Below are 24,660 nucleotides of genomic sequence, written 5' to 3' on the forward strand. Positions count from 1 at the left end.
AGTTTTTATGTTTGACTCATGCGAAGGTGACTTATCCCACAGGACAAGGTGAAGACATACATGCATGTATAGCCTTTGTACAACACGACGTACAGCCAACGAGAATGAAAACCGAGTATAGATCAATGTGTATAGATCAATGCGCATGTTCACGCTCCTCGCAGCTACAAGTCCAATAATATTCCTCACCCGAAAAGCCATCTTCTAAAGCATCAACATTAATCCGGATCAGCTCGTGATGGCCAATAACCTGGGTGTGAGCCTCAAATCTAATGTGGAATCGGCGTTGTTTGTCGTCATGGACCAAAACATCACCCTTGTCATAAGCCTGATCCTTGCCATGAGGCTGATCGTCGTTATCCTTGAGAAGATCGTAGTATACAGCGAGCCTTTCATCTTCTGAAAAGACGTCTCCTTGTCTTACTGTACCCCTGTTTTCCTGTTTTATGAAGACAGTGAACTTGGGATTTGGACCACTCGACGATGTTTCGAAGTTGAATTCGAACATCCTGTGAAACGGATCATCTCGTCTTATGGTAAGAACCTTGGCTTCTGGGTCCCAAAGCGGATGGTAAGCCAGTGGTGGTTCTCCTTGAACAAACGTCCATGCACTAAAAGCCTGGAGTTGATAACCAAGACTCCGGATGGCCTCGCATTCGTTGACGATAATCCGCCTATCTCGCCCGCGCCAGTAGTGTAGTGATTCTTTGAACCCATTCACTCCAGCAATTGTCAATGTTTCACTGACTGAGCCGAAAGCGACCCTTGGACCAACAATGACAGTACTGTAACATTCCCTTTGACGAACCACCTTCACGCTGGAATCGACCGGGTCTCCGTACGGCCAGAGCAGAATACCTAAAAAGTTCCCGTTTGACGCTCTCGAGCAACCAAGTAGCCCAATCCATACATGGGCTGAAGCTCCAACCCTGCGACAGTAATACTCGCTGCATTCAAAGACCCGCACAATAGGTAATTGGATCTGTAGGCCCGTATTGGTCAATGTGAAAAGAGTCAATGATTCCGTAGCGCAAGACAAGCCGGCACAGTCTTTGAAGTCTTTTGGTGAGTGAGCCAAAAAGTCGACGCTTTTTGTATGGCAAAGATGTTCCCTGGCGCCATCTGATAGAAGTCCTAGGGCACTGGGATCGTCGTCCTCTGGCGATAGAGCCCAGGCGAGGATGGAATCATCGTCGATATTCCGGATAATCTCCTCTTGAAGACGACGAAACGCCCGGTCACCTTCTCCATACAAAAGCGGCATATTGATGTTGAAGATCCCGAGGAGGCAATAGGCCATGTCCTCCGCACGTGTCGTCTGCCTCGTGGAGGCCCATGACATCCTCGTCGCGACGCAATAGCAACCGAATTTGTCCTCCTTTTTCCGGCCCGAGGCCCTCCACCAGCCTTCAATCAAAGCGGCCCCGTCTATACCTGTGACTTTCGATATCTGCTCGGCGTGCTCTTCCCGATCGCCCAAGTCAACCCATAGTTGATCGTAGAAGATAACCGTTTTTGGCGCCAACAATTCCTGGAGGGTCCAACCCCGTGTGAACCATCTACTCTTAGGGAAATCCTGGTCCATGTTGGCTGCCAAGACATCAGAAAGATACGCATAACAGCGAACTGACATCTGATACCAGGCGAACATAGAGTTAATTGCCTCGGAGAGCTCCGCGCTAGAACTTTTGTCAATACAACAGGTGTCTATCCACGCGTAGTCGATTCCATCTATCATGGCCTGCTTGCAAGTGAAAATAATCTTTTGGTAGCCAGATCGGATCATAGGCTGACCCGAGGTGAAGTCGGCGAATGACACCTCTTCATCGCCCCAGGTATGCGAGAGAATGGCGTAGCGCGGGATACTATTGCCGAAGAACTCTTCCAGCTCTAGTGTTGTGCAGTTGATGAGGTGCATTTGGATGTTTGGTCTTGTCTCCGCTGTTAGGCTGACGTTGACGAAAGGGCGCTGTCACGTCTGCCGACGCTCGTGTAGATAGTATTGTGCCGTGTGCGGAAACACTCAGTAACAACGTGTTAGTAATACATGGGTGAACTTCGTCGCTGTGCAAACGGAGCTGCGAACAAGGACTTGACGTGGACGAGCATTACCTGAGAGCGGGGCTATGCTCCAACGCTGACCGGTAGAAGTGGACGCTCGAAGCACTGAGCTGTGAGGTCATGTGCGACGTTGCTATGCATGGCGTCTGCACTGCATACAAGAGAGATGGCGGGCTGCGTGTGAAGGGCCAATGGGCAGACATCCTCGCTGTTGCCTGGGTAAGTGGGCGTCGCGCGTCCACAGTTCGGCAGGAGATGTGTCGGCGGATGGGCAGCGCGCACGGCGCGTGAGTTAAAATAAGAGTAGAATAAGTACGCGACGTAAGGTTACAGCGTCGCGCCGAAATCGAAACGCGTACAGATGCGTTCCATCGCGATCGCCGCTATAGATAACGGGCGGGAGGGTTTTTGGAGGTGGGCGGGGCGATTTGGGGTCGCGCGGCTTGGCGGGAAGGCGGGCATGCCGGGACTTCCCAGGCCCATGGCTCTGGGAGCAGGAGCGTTCGACTGCTTGTATGTAATAAGTGGAAGCTACCATGCTGCATTTTATCTGATACCTAGGTATGGGGCTGCAGTCGCGTCGTCTTGCTTCTGCATGAATCATCTCTTCGACACTACGGTGCAATCTGTCGTGCCGCCCGTGCTGACCTCGGAAGCCTTTTTGAGAAGTACGGGCGAAGGCCCCTGTTTATGACAACAACAACGATAACCTTTTCTAGGATCGTATTGGGTCTCATTGTTGCAACTCTGATTATATTCTTCTTAACCACATCCGCTATTGTTGCACAGATAACACTGATGTCGCAATCAGCGACTGCACAAACGCTACGGCAGCCCGGATGCCTATACCTGCAATCTTATCCCCATCACCCAGATTCGGGTTGAAAGAGCACATGGTAAGCGATGCTGGCGTGGCCTTCTTGGGCAACAAACTCATGCACTTGACCACATCCTCTTCTTGTAACCCACCTTCACTCTCAAATCCATTGACCATGCCCACACTCTTATCCAAAACGTCCAAGTCAAGATGTACAAGCGATGGAGACATATCCCTCTTGTCAAGTCGCTTCTCCAACTCGCCCGGGAAATCCACAGCCTTCTCCGAATCACCCCAAATAACATCCGCCCCAGCTTCCGCAACCGTCTTCTTCTGCGTCTCATTCACATCGCGCAGCCCGACATACAAGAACCGGTCCTTGTAGTTCATCGGCGCGTACCCCGGTATCTGCTCTGTATGCCAATGCCAGCTCTTACCCGCCAACATCGACAAGCCCATGGCGTCGAAATACCCATTCTCGTTCGTCGAAGGCGTGTCCATATCGTCATGCGCATCAAAGTAGATAAAATTGAGATCCTTGATACCCAACCCGCATGCGGCTCCTACGCTAGCCATGCAGTTGCCAGATAGGATGAAGGGGAAGGAATTGCCATCTCGGGCTTTGCTGACTGCTAGGGAGGTGCGGCGGAGGACTTCGAAACTGCGGCCTATCTCGCCTTCGAAGTCGTCTACGGGCGGGATTTCGTCGATGTGGACTGTGACGCCTAGAGCTTCGAGTTGGGGGATGAGTCCGAGAGCTCGGATTCGGTTTGGGCCGTCGCCGACGCGGTGGTTGCGGAGGCCGACGTGGTAGGGTGAGAAGATGATGGTGATGGATGCAGCGGGCATGGTGGGGAGATGGATGGAACGATCGGGCACGTGATTTGAGAGGTGTCGTTGACAACAACGCCAGGAACTTCTACTTATGCGATGATTGTCTTGGTTACAGTGACGTCAGTGGTGGAGAAGTATCGCTGACTGATCATGCATGCTTAACAATCTAAGAGTTGCTGCAGTCTTTCGCTTCTCATGTTGCCGACTTACGATGCGTTATTATCCCACTCTACGGCTCCCAATGCCTTGGTAATTTTGCAACCCAGTTTCTCAACCATGCCGATGGGATGCCGATGGGATGCCGATGGGATGCCGATAGGATATCATAGACCTAGGACTTTTGATGGATGCTTCATATCGGCTATGACACATTTCATTGCTGGAGGTAGCCTACTCAGCTCGAAAGCTTAACGACGAAGAACCAGTTCAGTACATAACCGTTGTCCTAAGAGGAAACTTTGGCGAGCAGTCCAGATGTAGGATCATAGGCTAGAAGAAGTGGTCGAAACAATGGAAAAAAATGTCGTATTGTAGCTCCAGTATGCTATGGCTCAAGCAAGCTATGCCAGCAGGCAACGTCGCACTCCTGAATTGACTGTATAGGGCACCGGTGATGGAGACAACTATCTGACGTCATGTTCGATATCGCGTCGCAAATCGCGTCCCTCTCATTTCCTCCCTTCTGTGGCATCAAGTTTCAAATGGATTGATGTTCGTAGTCGGGAACGCGTAGATGTCGAATCGCTGAGCGAATGGAAGTTGGTGGGCTTAGAGATGCAGGCATGGGGTAGTGCGCACGTCCGCAACGAGGATAGCGCGCCGCCGACCTGACGCGCCAAGGGTCGTCCACAGTTATTCTCAAGCCATCCTCACATACATCGCGCAAACCTCTGCCGCCACGAACACGTCCCAACGCGTCCACGTCATCACACTCGACACCCCGAAACATCGACAGACGTACTACCATTCACTGCGCCATTGCGACCGTGACGCCGACTCAACTACACGCGGCGAACAGCCCAAACAGGCAACATGCCGCGGAAGAGCGCTGCGAAGAAGGAGGAGCCATCCTCGGATGAGGCGTCGGCGCATTCCGATGTCGAGATGCAGGACCAGCCAGACGACACAATGAACGGCTTCAAGAAGTTTGGCGTAAGCGCAACCCCCGTTTGCGCCTTCTTCGCCGCGACACTCACATGTCAAGCGGGAGGAAGGCGCGACCACGACAAGACATTGGCTAACATTCCAGACGCAGTACAATGTGGATACCCCAGACTACACAGTACGATGACTCCGACACGGCGCCACACTCACCCGGCCCAACAACTGACACGCGCACAGGACTCGGATACCAACCCCAACACCACAGCAAACAGCGTCGCTGGTGACGCGCCAGTCGACGGCCGAAGAAAACGCGCCGAAGAGATGAACATGCGCAAGAGCATGTACGGCAAGAAGGCGGAGGGGCTGAGGGCGTCAAAGGTACGCGACATCACTGCGCACTACATTCCGAGACATCACTAACTTGGCTTCTCTCACAGGAAGATGACACCATCCGCCGCTTTCGATACCTCCTCGGTCTGACGGACCTGTTCCGCCACTTCATCGACACGAACCCCAACCCGCGCATCAAGGAGATTCTCGCCGAGATCGACCGCCAGGATGCCGAAGAGACCAAGAAGTCAAAGGCGAGCAAGGTGCGGAAAGGAGGTGCCGCTGCGGAGCGTCGCAGGAAGACCGAGCAGGAAGAGGACGCCGAGCTAGTGCGCGAGGAGAAGCATGGCGGACACAACGAGACGGTCTTTAGGGAATCACCGGGCTTCATCAAGGGCGGCACCATGCGCGACTACCAGGTTGCGGGTCTCAACTGGCTCATTTCACTACATGAGAATGGTATCTCCGGAATCCTCGCCGACGAGATGGGTCTCGGAAAGACGCTGCAGACCATCTCCTTCATCGGCTACCTCCGCTACATTGCCGGCATTCACGGTCCCCACCTGGTCGCAGTCCCCAAGTCGACACTCGACAACTGGAAGCGCGAGTTCGCCAAGTGGTGCCCCGACGTCAACGTCCTGGTCCTCCAGGGTAACAAGGACGACCGTGCCGACCTCATCAAGGAGCGCCTGGTGCCCGATGGCTTCGATGTCTGCATTACCTCCTACGAGATGATTCTACGCGAGAAGTCGCACTTGAAGAAGTTCGCGTGGGAGTACATCATCATCGACGAAGCCCACCGCATCAAGAACGAGGAATCGTCGCTCGCCCAGATGGTCCGCGTCTTCAACTCCCGAAGCCGCTTGCTAATCACAGGTACACCCCTCCAGAACAACCTCCACGAGCTCTGGGCCCTGCTCAACTTCCTCCTTCCCGACGTCTTCGGAGACTCCGCCGCTTTTGACGACTGGTTCACCTCCCAGAACGCCGACTCGGACGCCGTCGTCCAACAACTCCACAAGGTCCTCCGACCCTTCTTGCTCCGACGTGTCAAGGCCGATGTCGAAAAGTCGCTACTACCGAAGAAGGAGATCAACCTGTACGTGGGCATGTCCGACATGCAGGTTCAGTGGTACAAGAAGATTCTCGAAAAGGACATCGACGCGGTTAATGGCGGTGCCGGCAACAAGGAGTCCAAGACCCGTCTGCTCAACATTGTCATGCAGCTGCGAAAGTGCTGCAACCACCCATACCTGTTCGAGGGCGCCGAGCCTGGTCCGCCATACACTACCGATGAACATCTCGTCACCAACGCTGCGAAGATGGTCATGTTGGACAAGCTGCTGAAACGTATGAAGGCTCAGGGCAGTCGAGTGCTCATCTTCTCGCAGATGAGTCGTGTGCTAGACATCATGGAGGACTACTCGGTCATGCGCGACTACAAGTACTGCCGTATCGACGGTTCGACCGCCCACGAGGACCGTATCCAGGCCATCGACGACTACAATAAGGAGGGGTCGGAGAAGTTCCTGTTCCTCCTGACTACCCGCGCTGGTGGACTGGGTATCAACTTGACGTCTGCTGACATCGTCGTCCTCTTTGACAGTGACTGGAACCCGCAGGCCGATCTGCAAGCCATGGACCGTGCCCATCGTATTGGTCAGACCAAGCAGGTCTACGTCTTCCGATTCGTCACTGAGATGGCCATTGAAGAGAAGGTGCTTGAACGTGCGGCTCAGAAGCTGCGTCTCGACCAGCTAGTCATTCAGCAAGGCCGCTCGCAACAACCTGTCAAGAATGCCGCATCCAAGGACGAGCTCCTGACCATGATCCAGCACGGTGCCGAGAAGGTGTTTGCAAGCAAGGGCCCCGTCGGTCCAGCAGCTGATGGTGAGCTTGCTGATGACGACTTCGAGGCTGTCATGCGTCGCGGTGAAGAGATGACGGAGAAGCTCAACAAGAGGTACGAGACGCTCGGTCTTGACGATCTCCAGAAGTTCACCTCGGACTCAACCTACGAGTGGAATGGCGAGACCTTCCAACCACGAAAGAAGGAAATCGGCATCTCCTGGATCAACCCCTCGAAGCGTGAGCGCAAAGAACAAAACTACGGCATCGACTCTTACTACCGTAAGACGCTGGTCACTGGTGGTCGGACAGAGAACAAGCAACCCAGGATACCCCGCGCGCCCAAGCAGATCACCATCCACGACTACCAGTTCTTCCCCAAGCGACTCTCCGAACTCCAAGACAAGGAGACTGCATGGTACCGCAAGGAGAACAATCTAAAAGCTCCTCTTCCAGAAGGTCCGGATGAGGATCTCGAAGCTCGTGAAGCCGACCAGCAACTTGCGCAGCAGGAGATTGATGATGCAGAGCCACTGACAGAAGAGGAGAAGGCTGAGAAAGAACGCCTGATCGAAGAGGGCTTCCCTGAATGGAACAAGCGTGACTTCCAGCAGTTCCTCAACGGCAGCGCCAAGTACGGTCGCCAAAACTACGAGGGCATATCGGAGGAGGTTGACGGCAAAGACGCCGACGAGATCAAAGCTTACGCCAAGGTCTTTTGGAAGAAGTACAAGTCGCTGGACAACTGGCAAAAGCACCTGGGTGTCATTGAAGAGGGCGAGCTCCGTGTGCGACAGTCGGAAGAGAAGAAGCGCCTCATCGCGAAGAAGATTGGCATGTACCGCATGCCCCTCCAGCAGATGCAGATCAAGTACACCGTCTCGACCACCAACAAGAAGGTGTACACCGAGGAAGAAGACAAGTTCCTCGTCGTCATGCTGCACAAGCACGGCGTCGAAGGCGAGTACATCTACGAGAAAATCCGCGACGAGATTCGCGAATCGCCCCTCTTCCGCTTCGACTGGTTCTTCCTTTCCCGGACACCACAGGAGATTGGCCGTCGCTGCACCACGCTCATCTCCGCTATCGTGCGCGAGCTCGGCGAGGGCGACCTCAAAAACAAGAATGGCAAGCGCGGGTACGAGGAAGAGGAGACGGAGGACGAGGAAGAGGAGCAGCCGAAGAAGAAGTCTAAGAATGGTGTCAAGGTATGTTGAGTTTGGATCTGGTGATGATGCCGTACACTAATAGAGAGCAGAACAAGCAGCTCGACACTGTCAAGGGCAAGGCTGGATCGGCATCCGCGACACCATCGAGGGCAAGCAGCGTTGCGACGAATGGCTCGGCGACTAAGGGTTCGGCGACCAAGGGCAAGGGCAAGGGCAAGAAGAAGTAGTGTTTCTGATGCGGAAGCGTAGGAGGGCAGCATGTTGCGGTGTTTTGGCGTTGTAAAGATCGGCCAGCGTGTTTTAGCGCACTACATCCTCGGTACGGGTATGTTGAGCTTTGATCCGTCCACGACGGTATGGGTGGGTGTTTGCGTGTTGCATTTGTAATTGTACAAGATGAATAGAGGTGTTCATATACTATTTTGTGAGTTCATACCGTGTCGTCGAAACCGTGATCATCCACCTTCTTCACCAGGTCGAAAGGTATCGGTCCCGTCACTGTTCGCCAATCCCCAGCACAAGCGTGTCAAAAGTACAATATATACATTAAAGAAGATACTCATAAACATCATAGCCCGACTCATCAAGCCTTAATCTCAATCCCTTGCTGCCCCTCACACGCGCTAATCTCGCCGAAGTACCACAAATGCGCATCAACATCAACCCCAAAATCCCCCTCATTTCCCTTCAAATTCAGGTTTCCCGTCAACATGTTGATATCCCCCGCCGTCGGCTGCACATCATTCCCACTAGTAACATAGTACTCGGGGCTAATATGCCTATACCCCAACAGCGCCGGCGGCAACTTAGGCACCGGATCATTCTTGTGCGTAACGCGATACGTCTCGCCCATGCCCGTTTTGGTAATGTAGTCGCTCACGCCCGCCAGCCCGATCTTCGGCGCGCCGTATGTGTATAAATCGACGGTCGTGCCTGTGGATCGTAAATAGCCTGCTGCTAGACTCGCGAGTGCGCCACCGAGGGAATGGCCTGTCGCTACGATGCGGTAGGTGGGATACTGCTTTCTTGCTGTTGCTAGAGCAGCTAAGACGGGTTTCTGTGCTTCGAGCCAGGAGTTCCAGAAACCTGTTGAGGCGTTGCATGTTGGGCAGATGGTTGTTGGTTGAACTGGGAAAGCGACGTTTGTGATCCAGTTGCGGACGCTGCGGGAGCCGCGGAAGGAGATGACGATGAGTCCATTTGTGGAGTCTGTGGCGACGAAACCCGTTACGTCGGATTTTATGCTGTTTTCGAATTCGGAGAGGGTGTTTGTGGTGGCGGCTTCGATGAGGGGGCAGTTGCCTTGCGGGCAGGTGACTTTTGTGTTGGGGCTGTTGTTGTTGCTGAGGCAGTAGGCGGCGGCGGAGTATTGGGAGTAGAATTCGAGTTGCGAGAGGAGGGTTGGGGATACCGCTGTTGGGTGGGTGGGTTAGTGAGAGTGCTGGTGAAGATGCATTTGGGTGAGGGTGAATGTACCTCTGCCTTCGATCTCGACGGGTGCTGCGGTGACAGAGTGAACTGCACCGAGCAGTAAGGCTCCTAGACGGAGGACAGAAGGTGCCATGTTGATTTGACGGGTGTGTCGAAACGGTCAGGTCGATGTCGATATACAATAAAGAATGTACCGACGACGAGACAAATGACCCGATATAAGCACAAAGTGAGAGAATACACCGCACAACAGCCTTCCTACAAACCTACCACATCGCGTGAAACGCGACAGACTATATACTTTACCCACGCCATCTTGACTAACCTCAGCACACCAGGTCCTTCCAAGCCCTGCGCGGTGAGTATTCCCGGCGGTCAAAGTAAACGGACCAGGTAGTGGGACCATCCTGGACCATTGTGGTGATCGGCGCCCACACCAGAGCTACGGGTGCCGGGGTGAGATGACGCTTGTTCTGGCGCTTGTCCAGGGGATGTCTGTGCCCAACGTGGCTATCCTAAGATTAGACATTTCGCCGCTGGGCTGGATGTACGCCACAGAAACCTCGATGGTGGAATTGGAATGCGGTTGTTGGAGATGCCGGAAAGCTCAGCCCCATAGATGCCGGAAGACTCAGCCTCGAGATCGGCGCTGCAAGTCGCATAACAACAAGTGTCGCAGTTGTCGCAGTTCGTCGTCGGCTTTATCGGTAGAACTACACGTTCAACCAGACCCACCTGCTTCATTCGTGCGTTTGGTGCGTCGCCTTCCTTTCCAAACCGATTAGTCGACGTTGTTCAGTTCGGCGCTTTTGTGTGCACGCGACGAAACGAACGCATGATCCCGCACACTACCGCATGCAGCATGCATGAAAGAAGGCGTTTACCGGCATTCAGCCACAAGTAACAGCGTGGTGTGACAGCCAATGAATGTAAATACCGAGGTAGAATAGCCTGACATCAGCGATAGAACGTGGAGTATTGGGAAGGGAGATGTGTTCTTCTGGTCATGGATGGAGAGTGCATTATGTGTGCTTGTTGCACTGCCGCTCAGCTGTCAGCGCATTCTAAGCATGTGCGACTGCGGTGCGCTGGCATGCGCATGAGTTGCTTGCACGCGACAAACGGGTATTTGTCGTGATGGAGGTGGAGCGCTCACTTCGTGGTGCTGAATGTTGCGGGGTAAGAGCATGACGTAGTCAACTCAGAAGCGCCTCTTGGCTTTCGCTAACGTGGACAGGAAGGTACCTAAACAGCAACATCACGGATCAGACCAGAAGCTGTTTGTACCCCGAACCTGTGTGGTGGTGTAGAAGCAAGAAACGTCGGTGTCAGCGCCCTTCTGGGCTAGTGCACGGTACTTATGCGGGGTGCGCAACAGTCCCAATAATTGTGTTGGTGGGCTGAATGCACCCCAGGCACTGGCGTTCCTGCTTCAGCGGCTAACGTATATCTCCGAATCCTCCCAGTCGCGTGCTGCATTTCAAGTCAGCTGTCCACGGGCATGTTACGCATATGGAGAACGAGGCTTTCAAATTTTTTCCTGCTTTGGCAGAATCTTTCATTTCCACCGGCTGTGATAGATCGGGGCTAGTCGCTAAAGGTACAGAACTCCGTGCTGCTTGAGTCGTGATGTGTGGGGAAGAAAGCGAAATACGCGAAATCGCAGAACCACATGGTATCGCAAGATGTACAAGGTACAAGGGTGAGACGGCGAGAAATCGGCAAAAGAGAAATGTACCGTGAGGCCCAAAGCGGTACCAAAGGGGTTGAGGCTCTCAAATCTAGGCTACTTGTTACCGCGTTTGAGAACGGCACGGGCCTACTGCGGTGGGACGAAGGGTTTGACGAGCATCTCACTGAATCTGGAATCGCTGTTAGTACACTGTAACCTGAGTCGGTGTGCAATACCCACTTCTCGAGCTTCTCCTTGCCGCGCACCTCCTCGACCAACAGCGGCATCTTGACCACGTTGAACTCGTCGTATAGCTCTTCAATCTGATCGAGGTACTTCTTCTGCATCTTCCGTCGCGCATTGCACTGCTCGCAGGGGTTGTCCTCCTTGGGAAACAGCAGCTGGTTGACGACAATGGAGTGCGTGTCGATTTCGTAGCTGTTGAGCTCCTGGATCATCCGCTCCGTCTCGTACAGACTCAAGAACTCGGGGATGCAGACACACACAAACGTGGTGAGGTCGGCGTCCTTGAACTGCCCATTGACTTCTCCAATTGTCTCGCGCAGGTTCTCCATCTTCTCAACCAGCTCATCCATGTTTTGTCCGTTGGGTAGTCTGCCGGAGGCACCGAGGAAAGAGTTGAGCATGGGCCCGAACTGGCGCGAGAGTTGCGAAACCTTGGAGAGCGCTTTCTCCATTACGGTGGGAAATTGGAGGAAGCGTAGCGTGTGGCCCGTGGGCGCCGTGTCGAAGATGATGACTTCGTAGGACATGGACTTGACCTGCTTGAGCACTTCGGCGAACGACATGGCTTCGTCTACACCGGGAATGCTAAAGGCCAGATCTTGCATCATGCTGCCCATACCGCCCAGGCCCGCCATGGGGTCTTGGCCCTCTTCCGCTCCGCTCGCCAGCAAGTCTTGTATACTGCCGTTGGGGTCGATCTCCATGGCGCTGAGGTTGTCGAAGCCGTTGACGAGGCGCGCGTCCTTGCCAAACTTCTGGTTGAAGGCATCCGAGAGGTTGTGCGCGGGGTCGGTCGAGATGAGGAGGACAGACTTGCGGTGCTTCGCGAGCTGGATGGCGAGGGAACAGGAGGTTGTAGTCTTTCCGACACCACCCTTACCGCCAACGAATATCCAGCGGAGCGTCTTTTGGTCGAGGATGGACTGGAGCGTGGGCGCCATGTCGGCGTCGATGAGCGCGGTCGAGGCCATGTCTGGTGATCGGGGTATGGCGGTATAGAGGGAGGTAGTGTGTAGCTGTAGGAGGGAGTGTTAGTTGTGTTCTGAGCTGCCCAAACATAATGCTCGCCTGCTTCCCGAAGCTTCGGAGGGGCAATGCAACCTGGAAGCGCCTACCTCTGGATTTCACTCAGACCTCCTGTGGTTCTTTTGTATAGCTCAATCTGGTTGTGTGCGCGAGAAGCGTGGAATGACTACGGTGAGAGTAGATGCGGTATGGTTGCGTTATTGCAGAGCAAGCAAGTCGCGCAGGAAAGCTGACTGGGTGGGAATGCGGGCGGGCGCGTCATGCGCTAACGCGCCACTGCACAGCCACATATGGCGCTCACCCCGCCGCCTAACCCTTGATCCCCAACCTGGAAAACATCCAGCACCCCGCCGCTACTCCAACGGCGGATCTGCTTTACCACGACGGATCTCCTATCTCTAGCCTTCGGCCCTGGAGCTGCTCGCCTTCCCCGCTTATTCATAGCAGCATGCCGCCTACGTAAGGGCTTCATCCTATAGCCGCGTGCTCTACACTGCAAGTTGAGGTCTACATCGCCTTGTATACTGCGATCTGTGCATGCGAATGTGCGGCGCGACACCTACTGTGCTCTCATATTGTTGCGGCCTGCTAGACAATGCTATGTGTATTCTCAAAGCCATGCGCGTATCTTCATCACGCATCGCGACCGTTGGCGCCGATGTGGTTCGTAACGTAGTGATTTCGACGCAGCCTGATGTATACATGGGGATCTTTTGATCTGAAAGCTACGGTTCGGGGTACATGTTGTCAGTCCACGATCGGCACTGCTCTTCTCTTCTTTCTAGATATAAAGCCTCGGGAAAAAGGTTTGAAGTAAGGCTTGACACCCAAGCGTTCAAAAAGATATCGCCTCATAACCTGACTAGTGTCTGCGACGGCTAAAATTGCGTACAACAATGGCGAGTTGTGTGTGTACTTGCAAGACCCTTTCTTGTTCATGATTAGCCTGCTCCTTGTCGTTGAGACACATTGGAACGTGGTGCACTGATCAACGTCTTTCGTAGATGGCTGAGGTCCTTGATACGAGATGGAGACATAGAGAAAACACGCGCAAAGATGTTAACGAAGTTGAGGTGCAAATGTGACGTGGTGTGTGAACCGGCTGGACTCGTGTTGATGTGCCAGCCGTGCCACAAGCCGTGGCCGCCAAGTCGCCGCTGGCCCCACCCCGGCTGTCCGCCTCGCTCCTCCGGACAAGCGCCGCACCGTCACCACCACCACCACAACACCATCATCGACGTCTGACACCGCACATCTATTGCAATGACTTCTCCGAGCACCCAGGCGTTTTAGGGCCATATCGCGACAATCGCGCAGTAGATTTGGGGTCGCAGCTTCTCTCGTGCGCCTGTGCGCGCTCTGCCCGTGCTTACTCCCGCGAACCCACCCCCTTACTCTGCCCGCGTAGATCCAACCCATTCTCACACCCGCGAGGTCCTCTCTCCGTATACCGTCGTACACCTTGGATCAAAGAAGCCTGAACGGTGACGATTCGTCAGAACGCGTGTAGAGTATTTCTACATTGTAGGCGTATGAACGGACATCAGGAAAGCAGAAAAGAATAAGGGCCACAAAGAATGTAGGTTCTAAATAGATATATCGGAGGATCAAGAAGACAGTCTAGGAACACTCATCGAATGTACTATCCCTCTCTATCCAGTAGCTTATCTGCCGGGGTTCTTGGCCAACTCGTAGACCACGTTCTAGGGGAAGGATGCCCACGAAGATGCTCTGCCCCATAGGTGCTTGGTGTAACAACGCACAAAGGAGGTGTTTCTTGACACACCATGCGCATGCTTCGTGGTTCTCGGCGTACTTTCGACCCTTCCTCAAGATGAGACCATTGGCAATGCCTAGAACCAGTCAGTCTGCGTAGCTTCGCACATAGAGCTCACGTACATTGGTTGTAATGCGAAGGAGCGTTGATAGGATCGGTCCAGCGAGCCCAGAGGGGCTTAGACTTCTTCGTTCGCAGCACCTCGTTCAGCTTCTTCAGAAGCTTGGCTTGGATTGCGTTGCTCAGCGTGTCGATTGGATGCCAGGCACCTTGGGAGGCATTGCTAGGAATCCATACGCGGATGGGCAACTCAAATGCTCGGCGGTCTTTCTTGCCTCGATTTGTGGGTGGACCGACATTGCGTAGGGGTGCTTGGAAACCCTGAATCACGCTCGCTGCGTCACCATTCTCGGAATCGCCCTCATCCCCCTCGGCTTCACCCGCTTGCGATCTCTCGTGGACCTCATCGGCGTTCTCCATCGGGAAGTCCTCGATATCTGCCAACTCTTGGAATTCGGACAACTCGAAGAGCATATCGTCTTCGTTGTTCAAACCCTCTACAACGCCATGGTCTGCACCTTGGACACCCCGGAAGTCTGCACTTCCTGTTCTTGAAACGTCTTGGAAGTCTGCACTCCCGGCTTCGGGGAAGTCTGCACTTCCAATTCGAACAAGGTCTGCACCTTCCGCTTCGGGGAAGTCTGCACTCCCATTTTGAAAAAGGTCTACACCTTCCGCTTCGAGAAAGTCTACACTTTCATCTTGATCAAGGTCTGCACCTAGGAAACGCTGAGGATCTAAACCCTCATCGCCCGACCTGTTATCGTCTTCCGGGGCGCGAGATGAAGTCTCCCCGTGCTGTACAAGGTCAGACACTTCGCGTCGGGGGTACTAGGGTCACTCACCACCACGAACGCTGGCTGGAAGTAATCTTGGATCGACTTCTTAGGCTTCTTCATCGACACCGGTTCATCGGAGTCTTGGGCTGTTGGCTGGGGAAGACTTGCGGTTTCGCTATCTGCTTGGAAGTGTGCGCTGTTAGATGCAGCCACACGTCGCTTGGAGGTGAGCCTGACGTCTGCGCTGGTTTGGGCCGCTGCATTGCGTATCTCGGTACGCTTCCCGGTCTGACACTAAATACAGTTAGTGTGTGTTTTGGCAGCATGGGGGAGGAACTCACGGCTTTGTCTTGGAAACGGCTCGACGCACTTCGCCCCTCGACTGGGGCATGCGCATCCTGCGCTGACATACTAGGGGGCGCTTGATAGTTCTTTACGTGCTCTAGGTTCTCGGCGACGAGCTTGAGGTGAGCTTCCTCGATGTCTCGTCTCTTCTTTTCGAGCTTGCGGAGCCTCGCATCCGCCTTCTCGACAAAGGGGAGGTAGTCCTCGGAAGGTAGGCGCTCTCGGATAAATGCAGGATTGTTGGTCGTCATTCTGACTAGGTTATGGCAAATGTAGAGGCGAGAAAGTATGGAGAGAAGGGTGTGTAGGCGGAGATGTGAGTTCGTGGCACGCGTTGGGAAGGTGCCAACCCACGCGCGCCTTCCCCACCAGCACTCGAACGCGTCTTCATGAACTCAATTCTGGAAACCATCCTAGTGACACTCACCAATACTCACGATGAAGAAACGCGGTGCCGCCCATGACTTCGCCAAGTCTTCACCCAAGCGCGTACGGTCAAGCAGCTCTTCCGAGCATGACAACACCACCGTCCAAGACTCCTTCGAGTCCTTCCTAGATTCCGAGAGCCAGCTTGAAACCCAAGATACCAGCCTACTCACCTTCGCTAGGCCGCTCTCGCCATTCGCCGACTTACTTCAGCATGGGTATGTCGCCCTAGCCGATGCTGTCTTCAACTACGAGTCCAAGCGGAATCATCCCAAGACTAGGGATGGCCTCGCACATTGGCGACGCGTCTGCGTGCCAATCCTAGCGGCTTTACCCAATGGTGTTCTCCGTGGTATCGTATATGGTGACCTAGCGGAAACGTACCGCCAAGGAGATCCAGACCTAGTCGAGCTCTACGGCTCAGAGCATCCTAGTAGCGAAAGTTACGACACTACCGTAAGTTTATCATGGATGAATCGGTCGTCATGCTTATCCCATATGTAGAGTATTGAAACCACCACCTGGTTGCACAACGCAAGTATGGTCGCGCCTGGCCACTATGTCCGATACTTTGTTGCACCTAGTACTGGCCTACCGCCGACGATTGGCGAGCTTCTTGTCATCGTCGACACGCTCCAGACGTACCTCGCCCAGGTACCTCAGCCCTCATATGTGTGAGCGGGCAGCACACCCTGCTAACTGACGGCTACCAGTCACCTAGTAATATTGAAACTGGAATGGGAATCGACAATGCCAAGCGTCATCTTTCCGAGGAATCTCAGATCCAATTAGGGAAGCACATCTTCCTATGCTCATCCAAGTCCACGCGCATGCAATCAGTAAAGCGTCGCCGTGTCCTAGCGGACTTTTGTCGGATACTCCAAGAACGACTTCACGCAGTGCCTAGCGAATTCCTAGAACACAGAGACTCCCGAGCCTTAGCATATGTCGGCTACGCGCTTAGGGTTTTGGATCGTTTGCGTGAACATGGAACGTCGGATGAGCGCTCTAGTTTCCTTATGCCTTTGCTCGAGAATACAGCTATCTACCTAGGCATGCCTTACCGATGGGATAGCTTCCCAGTCAGCTTTGTGGTCAACGAAGAGGAGGCTGCACTTGGAGAGATGCTCATCAATGGCCTAGCCCTAGGATATATAGAGTCCGGATTCGGTGTCGCTGGGCATCCTGCTGGCCGTAAGTGTACTCCCCGTCACGCTCATTCACGTTGCTGACTATCTGAAGTAAATGTCAACTCTGCCATCCAAGCCAAGACCGAGAATTGGGACGATGCAATTGCCTTCCGGTTCCGATACACGTGCTACAAGCACAACATGGTCAAAGAGGGCGAGCGAGTTTCCAAGATACCTGCCGGCGAACTCCTCATCAAGAAAGCCCGTCTCGAGACTATCAACCAACTTCAAGACGACATAAAATCCAATATACCTGATGTCCTAGAGATCCGCAGTCGCCTAGCAAAGGTCACATTGTCTGGGGAAGATCAAGCATCCGAGACTTTGAGGCGTTTTTTCGATTCGATTCAGCAACGCAGCAATTTGTTGCTGAACAGAATGGAAGAAGATCTCCAGAACATGGAGAAGGGTTGAGGTCCGCTACGTAAGTTTATGCTTACTATCTAAGCTGTAGACCTTTGCTTGAAAGGTGCAGACCTTTCTCTACGAAGGTGTAGACCTTTCTCTACGAAGGTGCAGACCTTTCTCTATGAGGGTGCAGACCTTCTCCTGTAAGGTGCAGACCTTTCTCTAGAAGGGTGTAGACCCTTCGCTACAAAGCCATTAACCTCGTTTCTACTAGATAATCATAGCGTTATAGACAACCTAGAAAAATCCTCTGACTGCTCTAACGGACAATATCTAGACCTCCACGCCAAGGGTATAAGTAACTATGTGAGGGATGGATACAAATTTTGGATGGACTACACTATTATGATGTGTTTCCTTCGAGCTGCACCTCACCTGCATGCCCAGGTGATGTTTCGAGGTGCACCTGGTTGCGCACGTGGAAGCGCGTCTTTAGCGCGCTTCGTTACCCCCACAGGCTGATCCTCTGAGCGAATGCTCATCCACACTCTTCACTACACACTCACCACACCCACCAATATGGACGACGACCAAGACTACTACGAGCGGCTTAGCCATGCCGAGCGGGCGAGCTTGAACCTATGCCACGAGACTATCGTGGCTTCGCCGGCAGGGCATGTCGCGCCGGCAAACGACGCCGAGCAAGAACGACACGAGATGCACGTCCGAGAACTTCAGCGCCAAGCCAGGCGCGGAAACGAGATGAACCAAGAAGTCACTCAGATCAATAGTGACATCGAGCTCCTGGCAGCCATGAAGAATCTCATGAACGAGAAGGCCGCTACCGAGAGTGGGTTGATCGTTCTCAACAATTGTCCGTGTGCTGATACATAATAGGCGCTCTATCCAAGACCACCGAGAAGCTGAACGCGAGCGTAATCCTAGCACAAGACCGTTCGAAAGACGTCACTCGCCTGATCAAGACGACTACCGAGAAAGGCAACCGCCTCCGCGATGTCCAAAATGGCGCCCGCGGTCTCCAAGACAAGCTTCGTGAGGCTGAGAGAGCCCGAAAGGAAGCGACCAAGAACCTCGGGGTTGCTCAAGATACCGTCGGCAGGCGCGACAACCGTATCCTAGAACTCGAGGCAAGTCTCAACGCTCACATTCGAAAGGCGGCAGAGATATCCAAGGAACGCAAAATGGCTATCGACATCGCGAACAAGAAAGCCGAGAAGTCTTCCAATGACATCCGCGAGCTCCAGAGACGACTCCAAGATGCGACCAACATGTACAAGAAGCGTGACGACGCTCTGAAGACTGCAAACAAGGAGGCCAAGACGGCAGCCAGCACTATCCTAGAGCTTCAGCAGCAGCTAAAGAGCGCCGAGCAATTGACTTCACAAGAGCAAGAATCCGAGAGCAACTTTGAGGAGCTCTACTACGCCGAGAAGCTCAAGTCAATTCAAGCCCGTCGCGATGCCGCCAAATACAAGGCCGACGCTGGTCGTCTCCCAGCGGCTACGGCCGAGATCCAAGAGCTAATCAAGTGTAACAACGAGCATGTTGATGCGCAAAGGAGCCTCACGAAGACGGTCATTGAGCAAAACGACATGCTCGCATACTTCCAGACGAATGGCTAGTGGACACTAGTCTTTGTAAGGTGTAGACTTTACGACCAGTGCCAAGCAACTTTGAGACGTGTGTTTTACAAGGTCTAGACCTTGATCCGGGAAGTGAAGACTTCCCCGCGGGAGTGCAGACTTCCCTTCTTCTGGAAGTGCAGACTTCTATTCTTCTGGAAGTGTAGACTTCTCGCGACGAAGCGAAGACTTTCACAATACTTTAGGCAGTTGCAGACGCTTCTTACATCTTATATAAATCTATTTCTTTTCCTTGCAGTGTTGTGTTCGCGGAGGTAAAGTATATGAAGTATATGTTGATAATTTCGATTGCACATGTGGTACCGACTAATGCTGCGGGTAGACTTGAGTTGTCATCTTATCCTCTCCAGAACGTAAGCATACCGGCATGATATGTTGGGGTCGGGACTTAACTTTCTTAACCCTGCTGCACGTTTACAGCCATAGAACGACCAGGAATGAACGTGAGTGTGACGGGGTAGAGAGTTTCTTTGTGTTTACAGTCTTGCTCACTTTTACACTCAGACATCTTATTTCGCATCAACAAATCTAACAGCCGAGAACATGATTTTACTTGGATTACCAAGGACACGGCCCCCCTCTTAGCAACCCCGGCGCATACGACCAGTATGGCCATCCTAGTTACGGTCCTCAAAATTACGGTCATTCTAGTGGCTACGGCTACCAGGTACCTCTTATGTACGGTCACTCTTCTGGCCAAAACTCCAACTTTGGCGACTCTGGTCAAAACATTCCTAGTGGCTACGAGCACTTCGAGCAACAGGCTGCGCTTCCGCGCAGACAACCTCCTAGCAACTCGAAGCGCTCCTCCAATCATAGCGACCTTCTGCGATATGAGCGTAAATGCTACAGGCCTCTAGCTGGATCGATTCCAGTTCAAGGGGGTAATGGGACCCACGGTGTGCGCCCCCATCACTCCAAATGTCCCAGATGTAGTGAGCCTTGGACCGAGCATCGCGACAGAAGCACACAGCGTGCGAAAGGCCGTGCCGCCACTGCGATAGCTGAAAGCACGTGGGCAAGACAATGCCAACCCCGCACTGGAAACGCCTTCAACTGATCGTATTAGTGCTGCGGGGATGTCCTCGCCAACTATCAGTGGTGGAAGAAAACATATAATACCAGTCCACCCCTAGATGTACCAATCTGCCCAACCCAAGACGAGCAAGATATTCTTAAGCGATGGGGGTGCGTGAGCCATGAAGGAACTTGGCAACCGGAGGAGATATGGTACCTTCCCGATATCACGCACGACGAGGAGCCTAGACCCAATGAAGTGTACCAGAACGATCGAGCTGGTTGACCAGACCTGCAAGGCGAGGTCGACAGGTTAAATACGGAGCTCCAGTCGCTAGGGAATGCGCATGCCAAGGAACTTAAGGATCTCAAGAACCTGCATGCCGAGATCGTCAAGACGGCCAAGATCGACGCAGCGATTGAGGTCATTAGCGTTGCCAGCAACTTAGGCATTACTAATCTCCTTCTCGAGGGCCTAAAGGATATCCTCACTCCAGGCTAGATAGATAGGAGTGACACTTTCTAGAAATACCTTCATTCCTCCCGCTCCCGATTCCAAGAGAGTCTCTTCACGAGTGTAGACTTGTGTCTTCGATGCGTGAAGACCTGCTGCTTAAACTAAGTACCGCTTAGCGTAGCTATATAAGTTAGACATCACGGTAATGCATAGCAATTACTAATAGGAGCAACCTCGTGATTGATCAGACTAATGTGCATGGAAAAGCAAGTCTACGCTTGCAAAGATGTAGGAGTCTGCACTCCAGGATAGCAAGTCTACACTTGCGGTTCTTGAGATCCAGGAATCTTCACTTCCCAGAAATAGTCCACACTTAGAGGACGAGCAAGATTTCGCTTTCTAGATGCCATCAAAACCATCACCGAAGGCGGGCTTCTTGCGCTCTTCGACATGAATCGCAAGAGCATGAGCAGGAGTTTTGGTGTGTTTAGGAAACTCAGACAGTTTTCGGATAGCGGCCGCGCGATCTATGCGAAATTAGTAATGTCAAGATGTAAGGGCTGGTATACATGCCGGGAAACAGCCCCGTTGCCACGCAGACATCCTCGGAGCGGCACTTTCGATTGACCGTCGAGACCGTATCCCAGAGAGCAGGGGTGAACCAGCGCAGACTAGAAAGCTCATCGCTCTGCGGCATCGAATGACGTAGGAAGCAGGCATGCATCTTGGTAGTCGAAGCAGAACAGGGGTTTTAGGTACTCAAGCTGAGCCCATTGACCTTCGCGCAGGTTTAAAAGCATCTTGATGTTGATATTTGCGTGAGAGTGTTCCCTAAGCACAGTCCTGTATGTAACATGAGGGTATCTAGGAGCCCGTTCCGAACAGGGGTATCTAGGATGCTGTATACTAGGTTCCAGGGAGCGCGTGATCATGTCCACCGTGTAGTGGCTTGGGCTGCGGTCCTCTAATACAGTGTTCTTGATCGCGACTTTTCCGCGGACGACGTTCTTCTTGGGCGCGCTTTACAAAGGTGGGCCTTGTCGTGTAGAAGGTCGGTTGTTCGTGAGGGCACCCGCGCCCGCCACGGTGTTGGACTTCTTAGAAGCCCACTTGGACTCGTTGATACGCTTGGGCGCAGGCTTGTCGGGCAGCTCATTCTTGGATGCGAATGGCTTGGTCGCTGGCTCTTGGGGCTCGTTCGCTAGGGGCTGCGGTATAGGCGACTTCGCCTTCTCTTGGAAGTGGTTGCTCGGTGCCACTGGCTCAGCCTCGGTGGCGTCTTCCTCAATTTCATCGGACAGAATGAGACCTTCGTCTACCAGGCGCTTCGCTAAGTCTGAGCCGAAGGCTGACCTCAGTGTTTCACCGTGGAGGAAGTACCAACTCTCGTACTGAAACTGTCAGGTCATTGCGGAAAGACGGGAAGTGAACAGGCTTACCTTGTAGCCCCTCGGGTTCTTGTTCACGAAGAAGAGCGTGTGCTTGGGAACCGGCTTAATCATATCGCCCTGGTTCTGCGCTAGCGCAGCATCGGAGCCGCGGCTGTCCAGAGCGAGCTGGTGAACAGCTTGGGCTTTTTGCGCTGCCGCCACTTGCTTTTCGGCGTTAAACATTACTCAGAATCGGTAGCTGTTGATGTATAGGAAACTAAAACGGTATGAGGTGATGCGAGGTGAGGTGTTAGAGTGTAGAACTGAGAGCAAATTCGAAGATACAACCAAACGCGCTAGCCCGAAGCTCTCCTCCGACGCTCTATTTCACTTCACCTTTAATGATCCAAACTTTTGGGGACCGCGTCTCAAACCCAACGCTGGTCCCTGTTGAATATCGCACACCAGCCCAAGGGAAACCTAACGTCTCTATTCTAGGCCACCTCAAATCACAGTAGAGTTGTCGATAATATTATGTTGTTCGCTGTGTGAATCTCAGTTCATAGTAGCCGCAGCACTTTCGGTTGCTAGCGTTATACCTTATACTCTCTACTTATTGTAGTTGCTTGTAGATTCTGTTAGTACTCATAACTGTTTGCCCGTTGAAGATCTTTTGCCAAACCACCACGACAAACCCGCACTATTTTCGATCAAACCATGGAAAACGACGCGCAAATCCAAAACCGAGAAGGCAGTCAAGAAAACGCAAGAAGAAGCTGCGCATCAACGGACGTAAGAGCAGCAAGCCCGCAGAGCCCAAGAGCAACTCCACGCCCAAGAACAAGACATTCGGGAACATTATGAACAATACCAACACAAAGACTTCTCCGGGGATTTCGACTCCCGAGAAGCCTCGCCCGATTTCGACCAGGTACGCTTGCAAAATGGTGTACTCATCGCTCAACTAACACCATGAAGGCAACGCTCGATGAGGAGCAGGACCAAGTCAAGTACTTCCTAGAGATGAACAAGGCCGAAATCCTGGAGAAGCTCCCGAGCAACGCAACCTCGTTCAGCCGAGCAGCTACCGTCCAGCTGTACTCCAAGCTGCGCAATACGGTCCAAGACCTCCAAGATCCAGCCGACAACGCCTGCCACGAGGGTTAGGACCAAGGCAAGGCAGACACCTAGGACCCAGCTTTCACAGCTAGCATCCACCAAGCTGTGGTCTTACTCACTAAGCATGCTAACGAGCGTTTCAAGGTAACCTATAAAGTAAAGAAACAAGCGGAAGACCTCAGCAAGTTGCTAAAGAGCTATGAGGGAGCCTCCAAAATGCCCGAGCCCTTCACAAATCGCAATTCAAGGACGCATAACGATTGCATAGAGAAACCTTCCAGGGTGATGCCCAAACAATTTGCATGTTACTATTTCAACTATTTATAGAAGCCAGTGATACCTTTCCGTGTGGGCCGTCTTATTTAGAGTCATGCTGGCTCTTTCTACGAGTCCTAGTGATCGGCTCTTATTCGATAGTATGTACCTTCACAAGATGCCAATCAATTTAACTGCCGAAAACATTACGTACGTATGAATAATCCTTTGAGTACAAATGTGCTTTCAAAACGATTAGGTAGCAGCCGCGGTTGACGCGGCAGTATTGCAGCCTATCCTGCGGCTTCGTGAAGGAGCGGCCCGCGGGGCTATGTACGCGTTGCCCCACCCACACCTGCTTCCATCTGGAGAGGCCTGAGAACCTCGCGACCAGCACAACAACACTACTCTCCTTCCCATACTTCGATTTTATTCTGCAACTACGCGCCCGGACGCGCATGCACACGCTGGCAACGTTACCTGTTCGTGGTTCTCACCGGCTTGTATCGTAATCGTATGCGCTTTACTGCAGCTGCACCAGAGCTTCCTACCATGGCAGCACTGTCTGAGCAACAGATTAACTACACCTCGAACGAGTCAGAACCGAACATCGTGGACATTACAGAGCTATGTGACTACTGTGTCAAGCTTACAGAAGAGATATTGGAAAACGATGTAGGAGAGAGTAAAACGACAGAACAATCCCTTACTTTCGTCCCGGACGTCACTCCAGGGATGTGCCAGTTCTGCAAGATCCTTTCAACGGACCCTCGTATCCCGTACTTATCAGTAATGAAACACTTCATAAGTGACTATAACTTGGGGTTGGGCTGGGGGGGCCCGCGATACAGCCGAATATGTGCAACAGGCATAGGTCGACATGAATTTGCTGTATGGGCGAATCGCGGTAAGAAGCTTGGGATCTAAGTCTTCCAGAAGATCCTAACGATGAAATCTAGGCAGCCCTGCTTGTGCAAGCTTGAATAATCGCGCACCAATTGTTGGGCCACACATGGACCAAGTATGTGAATTGACCAAGCACTGGCTGAGCATGTGTAGCGATCACAACGACTGCATCCTTGATAAGGAGGTGCAAATGCCAACTCGTGTACTAGCGATTTGCGAAGATGGCACGCGACCTTCAGTCCGACTCGTTGAAACCAGAGGCCGAGGGGGACGATATATAGCTCTAAGTCATTGTTGGGGCTCGACGGGAAATCGACCACTCCGTACAACGGCCAGAAACCTCGAATCGCATCAGGATGGTATCTCCTTTGAGAATCTGCCTAAGACGTTTCAAGATTGTGTGGAATTC

The 24,660-nt window shown here is 52.9% G+C and overlaps 8 protein-coding genes across 8 annotated transcripts; 3 read left to right on the forward strand and 5 right to left on the reverse strand.

The window, feature by feature from the left end:
- Positions 1–2,836: 2,836 nt before the first annotated feature.
- J4E83_004434 (uncharacterized protein) lies at positions 2,837–3,727 on the reverse strand (the record flags this gene model as incomplete). Its single annotated transcript, XM_049331363.1, has 1 exon — positions 2,837–3,727. One exon carries the CDS (start codon positions 3,725–3,727, stop codon positions 2,837–2,839), a length of 891 nt encoding a protein of 296 aa, XP_049189909.1.
- A 1,017-nt stretch (positions 3,728–4,744) lies between these two features.
- Positions 4,745–8,390, forward strand: J4E83_004435 (uncharacterized protein; the record flags this gene model as incomplete). The annotated part of the gene is made up of 5 exons (XM_049331364.1): positions 4,745–4,864; positions 4,962–4,994; positions 5,054–5,194; positions 5,254–8,202; positions 8,253–8,390. 5 exons carry the CDS (start codon positions 4,745–4,747, stop codon positions 8,388–8,390), a joined length of 3,381 nt encoding a protein of 1,126 aa, XP_049189910.1.
- A 356-nt stretch (positions 8,391–8,746) lies between these two features.
- Positions 8,747–9,727, reverse strand: J4E83_004436 (uncharacterized protein; the record flags this gene model as incomplete). Its single annotated transcript, XM_049331365.1, has 2 exons — positions 8,747–9,576; positions 9,640–9,727. 2 exons carry the CDS (start codon positions 9,725–9,727, stop codon positions 8,747–8,749), a joined length of 918 nt encoding a protein of 305 aa, XP_049189911.1.
- A 1,686-nt stretch (positions 9,728–11,413) lies between these two features.
- On the reverse strand, positions 11,414–12,483 carry GET3 (Golgi to ER traffic- protein; the record flags this gene model as incomplete). The annotated part of the gene is made up of 2 exons (XM_049331366.1): positions 11,414–11,456; positions 11,507–12,483. The coding sequence occupies 2 exons, from the start codon at positions 12,481–12,483 to the stop codon at positions 11,414–11,416; spliced, it is 1,020 nt and encodes a 339-aa protein (XP_049189912.1).
- A 1,946-nt stretch (positions 12,484–14,429) lies between these two features.
- Positions 14,430–15,076, reverse strand: J4E83_004438 (uncharacterized protein; the record flags this gene model as incomplete). Its single annotated transcript, XM_049331367.1, has 2 exons — positions 14,430–15,021; positions 15,069–15,076. 2 exons carry the CDS (start codon positions 15,074–15,076, stop codon positions 14,430–14,432), a joined length of 600 nt encoding a protein of 199 aa, XP_049189913.1.
- A 1,904-nt stretch (positions 15,077–16,980) lies between these two features.
- On the forward strand, positions 16,981–17,529 carry J4E83_004439 (uncharacterized protein; the record flags this gene model as incomplete). The annotated part of the gene is made up of 2 exons (XM_049331368.1): positions 16,981–17,119; positions 17,168–17,529. The coding sequence occupies 2 exons, from the start codon at positions 16,981–16,983 to the stop codon at positions 17,527–17,529; spliced, it is 501 nt and encodes a 166-aa protein (XP_049189914.1).
- Positions 17,530–18,180: 651 nt separating this feature from the next.
- Positions 18,181–19,106, forward strand: J4E83_004440 (uncharacterized protein; the record flags this gene model as incomplete). Its single annotated transcript, XM_049331369.1, has 2 exons — positions 18,181–18,186; positions 18,375–19,106. 2 exons carry the CDS (start codon positions 18,181–18,183, stop codon positions 19,104–19,106), a joined length of 738 nt encoding a protein of 245 aa, XP_049189915.1.
- A 2,517-nt stretch (positions 19,107–21,623) lies between these two features.
- J4E83_004441 (uncharacterized protein) lies at positions 21,624–22,214 on the reverse strand (the record flags this gene model as incomplete). The annotated part of the gene is made up of 2 exons (XM_049331370.1): positions 21,624–21,998; positions 22,041–22,214. 2 exons carry the CDS (start codon positions 22,212–22,214, stop codon positions 21,624–21,626), a joined length of 549 nt encoding a protein of 182 aa, XP_049189916.1.
- Positions 22,215–24,660: the final 2,446 nt, after the last annotated feature.

Source organism: Alternaria metachromatica (assembly GCF_023757995.1).
Source record: "Alternaria metachromatica strain BMP 0045 chromosome Unknown scaffold_7, whole genome shotgun sequence".
Lineage (NCBI taxonomy): Eukaryota > Fungi > Ascomycota > Dothideomycetes > Pleosporales > Pleosporaceae > Alternaria > Alternaria metachromatica.